General features: G+C 37.1%; 1 protein-coding gene across 1 annotated transcript; it reads right to left on the bottom strand.

Annotated features, from left to right (window-relative positions):
- Positions 1-3,590: 3,590 nt before the first annotated feature.
- Positions 3,591-9,269, bottom strand: LOC132544502 (ileal sodium/bile acid cotransporter-like). The gene is made up of 3 exons (XM_060208106.1): positions 8,875-9,269; positions 7,982-8,186; positions 3,591-4,022 (listed from the first exon to the last, which is right to left on the bottom strand). The coding sequence occupies exons 1-3, from the start codon at positions 9,267-9,269 to the stop codon at positions 3,591-3,593; spliced, it is 1,032 nt and encodes a 343-aa protein (XP_060064089.1).
- Positions 9,270-11,080: the final 1,811 nt, after the last annotated feature.

The raw sequence follows: 11,080 nt of genomic DNA, 5'->3' as shown, positions 1-11,080 counted from the left end.
CTCTTGTTGATATAAATATATGTACCATCAAATATGATGCTGACTTTTTCCCAAAATAAAATGTTGTGTTGTACGCAAGGGCTTCTTCACGTGAGATATGGAAATATGGGAAGGAATTTGGGCATAATTTTTGTGTTAAAACTATCTACAACTTTGTGAAAAAAACTAGAGAGTGAGGTTTGGGTAAGACTTTTAAAGACAGTCATTTCATTCCATGATGAATCGATTTTTAATTTTGTATATTGTACAAACACAAACTCTAGCCAAAAACTGAAAGAAATGCAAGTTCAATTATGCCATACATCATCATGAACTGTTCTAGTGACCAGCCAGTCCACGCATGGCAGTCTGCATCAGACAGGTTTCTAAACTGCAATTTTGTTGAATTGCCTTGAGTGGATTCCTTGTGAGTTTAAGGAAATCATTTATGAATAATAGTAAAATAGTGTCATCTAATCTATCTCGTAGTGGACTGCTGTTGACCAAAGATACTATAATATCGGGAATAAGAAAAAAACCTAATGAGGTGTTCTGGACAAATACTGGCATCAGGAGATCACCATAGCCGATATTTGATGACCAGACGTTGGCGTGCAGATTCAGGTTTATTAAAAGTTGTCATTATAACTAAGACATATAGAACATTTCCGATGAGAAGTTGCTGCATACTTCAGATCGTCGGAACTCAAATGTGGGAGAGTGTCTGTGACAGTCTCAACATTATCTGCATTGTCACTACTAATATTCTAGGACGTATATTCTGAAGATGGAGCTTTATCATATCGGGAGTAGTCATTGTTTGTATGTGGTCTTGGTCTTTTTTATGCAACACCTTTCGCAAATCTTGATATCGGTTTCAATTGATAACCCCTCTCCTATGAGCAAAGATTTTAACCAACTACTTAGTATTATACTGTGAATCGAGACTCCTAGGCATTTTTGGCCTTTTTTTTCACTGTCAGCTGAACCTCGTATCGCACTTGTATTCATTTTGATGCAATCACTAAATTGCTTTGAATAATGGAACATGATATTACTTGATGATATCACTCAACTAATAAATTGGTTTTCGACCCCAACAAAATGATCTAAAATTGAAATACTAGTCTTTTGGCTTTTAAATGACACCTTTAGCGATTCTCGATTTTCCTGAAATTTTCACCACATGTTCTTGACACAAAGGGTCAAATAAAATATAAAGATTTTTGTTGCATAGTGCCTGTTTCAGTTCTTTGAAAAACTAGAAAAAAGTGCAAAAAATTATACTTTTTCAGTTTGGAAACTGTTTGATTTTTTTCCATTTTGCAGTAATTTGATACACATTTAACACCATACTGTCAAGCTGATCCTTGTTAATCAAACATTATATCATTTGGTAATATACACTGTAGTTTTAATACTTTTTCGGATGAAAAACCCTGTTACGACACTAAATGGGGCGTAGTACAGGCTCGATGGACCTTTTGGATTTTTTACTCCTAATTCATGGGTAGTCAATCAAGGTGCTACAAACACCATCTACTTTTACCTAATTAGATGTGTGGGCAAATTTCTGTTGTTCCTGAGAGAGATCCTTTCAACATATTTTACACTTTGAAAATATTGTAGTATATTTAAGAAGTTCATGGTTGAAATGAAAACAAAATTTTGATATCAGTTTTTTGGGAAAACGATGTGAAGTAAACTATTTAAACTATTCCTTTTGGTTTCTCGATAATTTGACCTTTTGCATTTAAAGAAGTATTCAACAATGTAGAAGGAATGAGAACCCATTGGATTTCATCTGATTGATTTTCTTTGATATATACAATTCAATCTTGTTTCCCACTTGGAATGCCTACGCACAAAACCCGTATGTTTACAAACACTGAACGATGATGTCTAGACACTCGGGCAGCAGATACACCATGACAGGCTGTGCGATCCAATGCCAGATTGCCGGACGTAGAGCGATTTTATCAGGACAGAAAACTCCATTCACTAGATCCTAGTCAGCTAATCGTAGTAAAACACGGCATGAATTAAACTAAAGTACATATTACTCTATCTATGTAACGGAGAAGTGTTATATTGCTGGTGCTGTTTCCGCCCGATAGCGCCACCGTGAGTAACGAGAGAAAATATTGCCGTAACGTGTGAAAGCGGGTCAGCATAGAGTAGGCCGCTAGGTTAGTGGGCCAGTTCGGTATTATACGACCTCTGTGTTATGTTTACATGGCGTTGTAAAAATATAGGTATACCACTACGACTACTATGTTTTTGGCATCTTCCCAATCCTGGCTGCTTTATTGATCAAAATTATTTGGGCATTAATCTTGCATCTAAATTTTCCTGAAGCTTACAATTCATTTTCCGATCAAGTAACAAGTATCAAAATTATTCGCCGAAACTTTTCACTTTTTGATTTGTCGATGCTGTCAACAGCGATAACACGGCGTGATGTTTAACAGTCCAACATTTTCGCCAAATTTTCTAAATGACGCATTCCTTGGCAACGTTGGGGTGTTGGCTTCCGGCCAGCTTGCTAGACCAATCAAATGCATCCAAAGAACACACCCCCTATCTCACACTGTAAACAAGCTAACCTACCATCGACAACCTTGGCCCACTTGGCAATGTACTGTGAACCCGGTCACTGATGTTTACGAAACCGCCCTGTCTAAATTGTGCTTTGTTTCGTATAATTTATGAAATTGTTAAAGACAATCGAAAAAAAAAAAAACAATTATTGGTGATAATTTTTTTAATTTTGGAATTGTCGAAATCGTTTCTATTTTATTTTTGGCTCTAAATTACATGAGCAGATGACGCAGATGGTATCTAGGCGAATGCATTCCAATTTTTGACCTTCGTGACGTACATTAATGGTATCTCGGCGATTTAAGATTTGTTTACAACACTTGACCACATGATGACGTAGTCCCTTGGTCGGAGGCAAAATATTGGTTGTAGTTGAATGTTGAATTTGAACAAATTTGACCCATAGATCTGGAAAATTTAAAGTCTTGACGAGGTTTTAATATAATTAGTCAACATGACGTAATCTAGTTTGAGTGATATCGGATTTTGGCGTGGTATGTTAGAGAACGGTTGATGTCTATAAAGTGTTTAACACTGTTGTTCTCATAACAATGTGTTCAAATATTTGAACGTAACTTTGTAAGAATTTGTTTCAATTAATCGCAATACTGTAATTGTACGCAATGATGTAGATATTGGACACAGCAATGCGAACACTGGACGCAGTATTGTAGCTATTGATTACAATGTTGAAGTCAATTAACGCAATTTAGTAAGTATGAACAATAGTAGAGAATGCGGTAACAATGAAACAATGAAACATTAATTTGTGAATATTTGATATATTGTTCAGCAATATCAAGTGGAAAATAAAAGTATACCAACACTAGTACATGTAGTGCTATACAAGGTAATTAATTCAATAAGATTTCGTATGACAACGGCAAAGCACATTTTTTAAAAGATGAATATAATGTCAAATGTACTTAAACAAGTGTAAAAAGATACTGTCCATTGGACCGAGGATCAATAGCATAGCATGTGTAATGAGGTTTTCAAATCAATGCCTTTTAGGCTTTCTGTTCTTTTACTTCCGTTTCTGACTTTGCAACTGTATAAAATCCACGTTTGTCATTCCACTTTACTATGAAAACACATATTTTGTAAAGGAAGAGAAAAAGGATACTACAAAGAATACAAGTAACACCGTACATTAATGGAAATAACGAAATCAAAGCAAACATGCTCTTATCAAATGTCAAGGTCAACAGTGTCATACACAGCGGGAAGTTCTGTATGCCTGTTTCCAAGGAAACCGTGATACGTCTTGATGTATCCATCCGGAATAAGGTTGCAACAAGGTATCCGAACAGGAATCCCACTGTTGGCAGAAGGAAGGCTCCGAGATATATACTCCAGGACGCTCGGTACATAAACGGGTACATCACGCTCATCAAGGTCAAGGTCAGGACGACAGCAATGGCACCCGCAACACTTCCGCACTGAAAAAATATCACACTGAATAACAATGTTGTTTATACGGTTTGTGTTTCAAAAGTACATATATCATAGAGTTGAGAACTATTAGGAGCTAGACAAAGTGGTTAATACCAGATAGTAGTATACAATCGATATAAATACGATCTGGATGATAGATAAATATCGTGTTTTGTTAAATCCTCCAGGTGCCAATGAATGCACACCAAAGGACAAACAGACGTTTGTTTTAGTGTCTATGGGAGAGTTCTTATGTCGTAGACTACAATCAGAACGTCGTTATGTAATCTGGTGTTCAAGAGTACATCACAAAACGACGTCATGTGTCCTGGTGTCAATGTGTACATCACAGGACGACATCATGTGTCCTGGTGTCCATGAGTACATCACAGGACGACGTCATGTGTCCTGGTGTCCAATACTAAATCACAGGACGACGTCATGTGTCCTGGTGTCCATGAGTACATCACAGGACGACGTCATGTTTCCTGGTGTCAATGAGTACATCACAGGACGACATCAGGTGTCCTGGTGTCAATGAGTACATCACAGGACGACGTCAGGTGTCCTGGTGTCCATGTGTACATCACAGGACGACGTCATGTTTCCTGGTGTCAATGAGTACATCACAGGACAATGTCATCTTTCCTGGTGTCAATGAGTACATCACAGGACGACGTCATGTGTCCTGGTGTCAATGTGTACATCACAGGACGACTTCAGGTGTCCTGGTGTCCATAAGTACATCACAGGACAATGTCATGTGTCCTGGTGTCAGTATGTACATCACAGGACGATGTCATGTGTCCTGGTGTCCTGATAGTATAAGTATAATTGATGATGTATTCTGACGTCTAAGACTGCATTTCACAACCTTTTTGCAATGATTCAAGGTCCGACAGCACTGGCTAAGTTTCAGAAACATATCATGAAGGACGAGATAAATTGTGATGAGGTGGTGATATATATCTTTATGTGGTTCATGTATCTACAACCACACCGCCACTGAATGAGGTTTTATCACCATTACGATAATTATCTTTTCATTTTATTGATAGACACAGTCTGTTCTTATTTTGGCGCCGGTCTTGTCTTTATTAAATTAAACTAATGTACTGACTTTTAACATTTCACAAACATATGAAGGGGTATAAAGTAATATTAATTTTTGTTTCCTTTGAGTCCTTGTATGATTAAGTACATGACAATGACAACGTTTGAGTTCTTGTGCCGTAAAGTACATAATAAGAGTTTGAGATGAGTCCTTATGTCATAAGGTATATATTAATGGCGGTTTTGAGTCCTTGTGCCATGAGGTTTATATTAACTGAGACGTTTGAGTCCTTGTGTCATAAGGTATATATTAATCTCGGTGTTTCAGTCCTTGTGCAATACAGTATATATTGCCTGAGACGTTTGAGTCCTTCTGTCATGAAGTATATATTAATGGCGGTGTTTGAGTGCTCGTGTCATAAGGTATATATCAACGGAGGCGTTTGAGTCCTTGTGTCATGAAGTACATTTCATCAACATGTATTCAAAGTAGCCGATGACCGAGGGATGCTAGTCCATCGTCAGCACATATAAATTTTTTTTATTTCATTGATGACTACAACCTGTTCGTAGTCTGGTCGGGAATATATCTGAAGAGAACGTAATAAATGTACTAAAATCAACTATTGACCGATATATTAAGTGCAGTTAACTGTCAATGTTGGTATTAGGTGCAGTATAAGTGTATGGTGCGTGTTTCCTATTTTGTTTTGCTTGTTTCTTTATTTGATGCAATTTGTTAGGTTTCCTTTTTGTTTTCCTGAAAGTATATTTTCTGTGTGTTAATATATTCTACCACATAATTGTTATTCAGTTTTCTATAATCATGCAATATTTTTGCGGCTTGAGAATTAGTAATATGGCATTTTACAGCACTCTTTAACTGATATGCAATTCACACATTCATAGATTGCGTTGTGACGTAAATTCAATAACTTCAAAGGACTTTTGTTTAGGATTGTTGAATACATACTTACAGCACTAAAGCTTTTTTATACATTATTTATCAATATTTCGAGAAGGAAAGCTAAGAACAATTGAAATAACACCAAAGCCATAGGGTGAACCCCCATAACGCCAACAAAACGTTTTTAGTTATTACCTAAGTACACGTGTGACCGGGTCACGTTGTTAGTATGCCAGGAGAGCACGCACTGTAGTGTTACACTTGGCAGTGTCTACGAAAAATTCTTGGCTGTTATACATCACCTTGGCTTGTATAAAACAGACTAATATATTACTTCACACGCCCGTGTTATACACTTCAGGCCTGATCGTCTATAATAGATATGTGAAAATAATTTACCTTTTGAATTTAAAATGCTGTGTGTTAGGTGATTGATTCAAATCAGAGAAGTCAAACATTCCTATGTTTCAGAATGCCCATTTGGCTTGGAAAATGTTCCAATAAATATGCTCAATCATTGCAGCATTTGACATGTTATATTACTCTCAGATATTTTCCAGGTCTAATTTCTTTCCGGGTTATTCCAAATATTTCTATTTTTTGCAAAATCATGTCTAAAACCAAAATAAACTTTTGAGTAATGAGAACTTAAAAGCTAGAAAACGTTTTGTAAAGTACCTTAGATAGCCTGTTTGCCTACAATTGAGCCCCACGTAGCCAGCTCTCCCCTGCGGATAGGGGTTAGAATATATCCGCTGTGTCCTACTGCATGTAGTAAAAGTCCACTAAAAGGGCCAACCTGTCTGCCATGGGTTGTGTCCCGTTAGTACTGGAAGAAAGGGTCCTGGTGGTTGAGGGGCGTTTATTTGGTTTGCGCTTTATTCTCAAACAATCTCGCGCCTTTCCCCAATACATCACTTTGGCCTCTATCTCTGTAAGACGGGTGATCATTTTGGTCCTCAATGATCGATCGGCTGGTCATGCCAAGCCCTGGGTCAACTTTATTTCCTAAGTGTTCAGTTTTTCTTCTTTATTTCACTCAACCTCATACCAATCTATATTTGTAGTTTTTATTTTACAGTTGTGTCGAAACATTTTTATTTGGACAGCATTGACCTTCTGTTCACTCTTTTTATTTTTTATCGTAACTTGTAAGTCTAAAGACCCTTTTTGAAACTGTTGATATTAATGAAATGCTAGGCTATCACAATAATAATAATAATAATAATAATAATATCATAATAATATTGTAGCTAGCTGTTAAGTGGCATGGCTTACTCAAACTGATATTTGGTAGAGCCGTTTGATCTCACTGTACGTTGTTATACAGTTCCAATTTAGACATTACAACAGAAACGGTGGAAGTGAATACCTAAAAGAAATATATCTAACACCACCCTTACAATCACTAGGGGTTTTGATGTACAGCGCTTCTTCTATTTAACACTCTAGCATCAGTTAATTAATCAATTTGGTATAAAACATTCTTATTTAATGACATCATATTTGAATATAGGTTGTCAAACCAGGATTTGGGCTTTGCTCTAAATCGCCACTTTCTGAATATGATCTGAATATACCTATTTGGTATAACTGGTTTAACTGGAATGATGACTCTCCCAACACGGGAGGTGCGGTGTACAATAGGGGAACTTGACTTCGAAATAGTGACTTCTTCAAAACTTTCTATCACTCATAGGAAAGTAAATTGGCTAATTCGAGACATCTTTATATCGCTATGTTTATTGGAACGCGATATTGCGAGATCATGACAACGCGAGTAGGGTTCGCAGTCTCACTTCGCGGTTTCGTATTCTCGCTTCGCGGTCTCGTGATCTCGCTTCACGGTATCTTGGTCTCACAATATCGCGTTCCACTAAACAAAGTGATATCACAATATCCCGAATCAGCCACTACAGGGAAGGCCAATCGCATTTTGTGTGGTTTCCGCAAGGTGGGGCTCAAAAGTGGTAAAAAATAGGGTAGTGACTTATATTTTCGTACCTTTACAACCATATCGGCCAGTTTCGGCCACTTCCAACGAAAGAACATACCGACGGCGGCCGGAGTAATGGTCATTACGAAAGAAATGGCGATGTTGACATAGGGGATGACGAGAGTCTCGTCGGTCCAGCTCCGGCTATATATGAACAGGTTAAGTGGCATCATTCCCGTCGCTACTATTGTAGACGTTGCTGTCATAGCTACACTGTGAGAACAAAATTACAACTTTGTCACAATTTATCCGCAATCTCCCTTTTATTCTTTATATCATCAACTACGTGACATAAAAAAACACATTATATTCGCCCTTGTTAAATCTACTTAAAACTAATTTCATTTATAGTGGTTTCTTGACTGAGTTATGCGTCAAACTACACCATCACCTGATATGATGCATGTCACATACTGCAGGTAAAAGACCCTTTTCGCCTACATTACTTGTTACCTGACCAATTCCTCGGTCAACTGATCTTAACGATAAAAATACTACAAACAGAAGATTGCAGTACTACAACATGCTTGAGTTTGTTTGGCTTGAGGAACACCGGGCTGATGTTGATGTCGAGTACTTCCTCACGAAACTTGAACTCAAGAAAGGACTTTTGTGTCATGGTCTAGACCTTAAGGAACGTCAACGCCTTGTGGAAGTTTTTATCATGTTCTACACTAGGTGAGATATCTGCGACATGTTCTAACTTTTTATATCTCGTTATTACGAGAGAACACTTGCATCACGCTCTACACCTGATGGCAATCATCACCACTGTATACTTCTGGTGGTACTTTGGCGTCACACCCTACCTTGTCGCATCATTATGTAAAGCAATGAAACACGTTGAAATTGTTCCAGATAAATGTTGACATAATCAACTGTACGTTAGGTTTAATGTTACCTGAGTGGCACGTCCCCATCCATCCAATAGGAGAAGACGTTGGATGTTGAGCCGCCAGGACACGAAGCCATTACAAGCATTCCGAGCGCTGGAAACGTTGACATCTGTAGCGCATGCGCAAGTCCAAATGTGACTGCCGGAAGTACGATGAACTGTGACAACATGCCGATGGCGATACCTACCGGTCTCCTGAGATGCTGTAGAAGAGGTTTTATCTCAATGGTGCTGCCCATCCCGGCCATGATGATGATGAGCGTGGTCTTTATGACGATATCAGAGGCTATCTTTAAGGCCGACGGCGACCCTCGTACCATTGTCATGTTGACAGAAGAGTTCGGAAACAGTGTTGTCATCTCGTCATGATCAAACAGGAAGACTGGAGGAGCGGTGGTCATTTTCACAAAAGGTCTGAATATAAATAAAAGGCATCTATAATATAACTATATGTTTAGGTCAGTCTTCAACCATTTTAATCAGTCTTATGTCCCATGTTGGGCCAAATATCACACGATGTAATGATATATTGACTGACAAAACAATGATTTGTGTTCTAAACCTCCGTTACTCAGTAATAATTTAGTGGCGTCGAACTTGTTCATAACGTCATTTTAAAGACGACATGAGCAATAGAACTGTATTTATCTCTTATTTTCAGTACTAAAGTATTCCAGTAACATCATTGATTGAGCAAAGAACCCATACTACTATAAAAATATATAAATATCATTGTCTTCAGCTTAGATAGATACGGAGGCTTGTTACATTGTCATCGTGATCGTCATTTCGCGTCGGTTCATCACAGCATGGGAACATATCAGAACTGAACAATGGATTCCGCCGAACCACCACTCACTAGACACAATATGTTTACTCTCGTACCGGAAAGATCATTGGCCAAAACATGGTCAAAGAATCAATGTGTATGGACATCAGGAGGTAGCAAGTTCATTTTAACATTTTTGGTTCAAGTGTTTATCTTAAAGCTACATAAATTGCGGAAGAATAAAAACAGTATCATTTGCAACTTAAATGAATAAATAGACAAATAGATAAATAAATGGAAGCACATCTTTAAACAATATTTACAATAAAAGCAATGTTTTTGTCAAATATTTACAATAAAATATTATGCATTCCGATATCAATATCAATTATTCTCAGCGTCCGACCACTGCAATGTATAGAGAATACCATGTAACGAGATTTTGTAATGACATCATTTGATCACGTGACATTGTTGTGATCGTACATCGTTGCTGACATTGCGGCAACATTACATGCTTTTCTATGTAAACTGGCATCAGTTAACAAAACATAGGAAATGCCTAAAATCCATATAAGTAAAGTGGTATCATTATTCTAGAATAAATTTTGCTATCACTCGCAAAATATTTTATAAACAAATTACCGTTTGTTAAATATCCATTGCTAAAATAAAGGGCGTCTCATCTTCAAGAATTTAAAAGTCAACATATATATACAAAATGTATTACAAATTTCATCAAACTATACAAAAGAAAAAATGTTTACCGAAAAAAATATTTGAAATGTGTCAAAATAATCCACCAAAGTCCTATGTTTTCATCTGTTCTAGAATGGCATGTGTCTTGTTGTTGAGCACTTTAACATCTAAAGTGCCCGATAAGGAATATTTGATAAGTATGTAGATAAATCCGAATACTACACTTAGCTGTCCGTGCTAGGATAAGAATGGGAGTTCGAACATATGACACAAACTACATGTATGTTGTAAGCGTATAATTATTGTAGTTTAACAATATTCATAGGAATGTAAACAATAAAAAAGATATATAAAGTAACAGTATATACCTAATTGTTTTAAAGGCAAAATGACGACCTGTCAACACAACACTCGACCTTAACATCGATAAAACTGGGGGAAAATATAATTGAAAACCTTAGCAGGCCTACGTGTGCTTTAGAATGTTTTAAACGGGTATGATGGAGCCGAACTTTTAATGTATATACAATATATGTAAGGAATGTTTCAGATCTATTGACCCTGCAAACGATACCACCCTTTGCATGATACTTAAACTGTTTCAGGGAAAGCCCATTCAAGTCCTCATTCCTCACAAGGTCAATATTACAATGTTGAATTACATGAATGACGTCATTGCTGAAATCCGATTATCGTTTACAAACAATCATCACGGAAAAGGCAATGGAGAAAATTTCTTATCAA

Source organism: Ylistrum balloti, unplaced genomic scaffold (genome assembly GCF_031769215.1).
Source record: "Ylistrum balloti isolate Yb309-2 unplaced genomic scaffold, AGI_CSIRO_Ybal_v1 Utg369800, whole genome shotgun sequence".
In the NCBI taxonomy this organism is placed as follows: domain Eukaryota; kingdom Metazoa; phylum Mollusca; class Bivalvia; order Pectinida; family Pectinidae; genus Ylistrum; species Ylistrum balloti.
The sequence above is the reverse complement of the archived record's forward strand: the minus strand, read 5'-3'. Positions and strand labels throughout refer to the sequence as shown.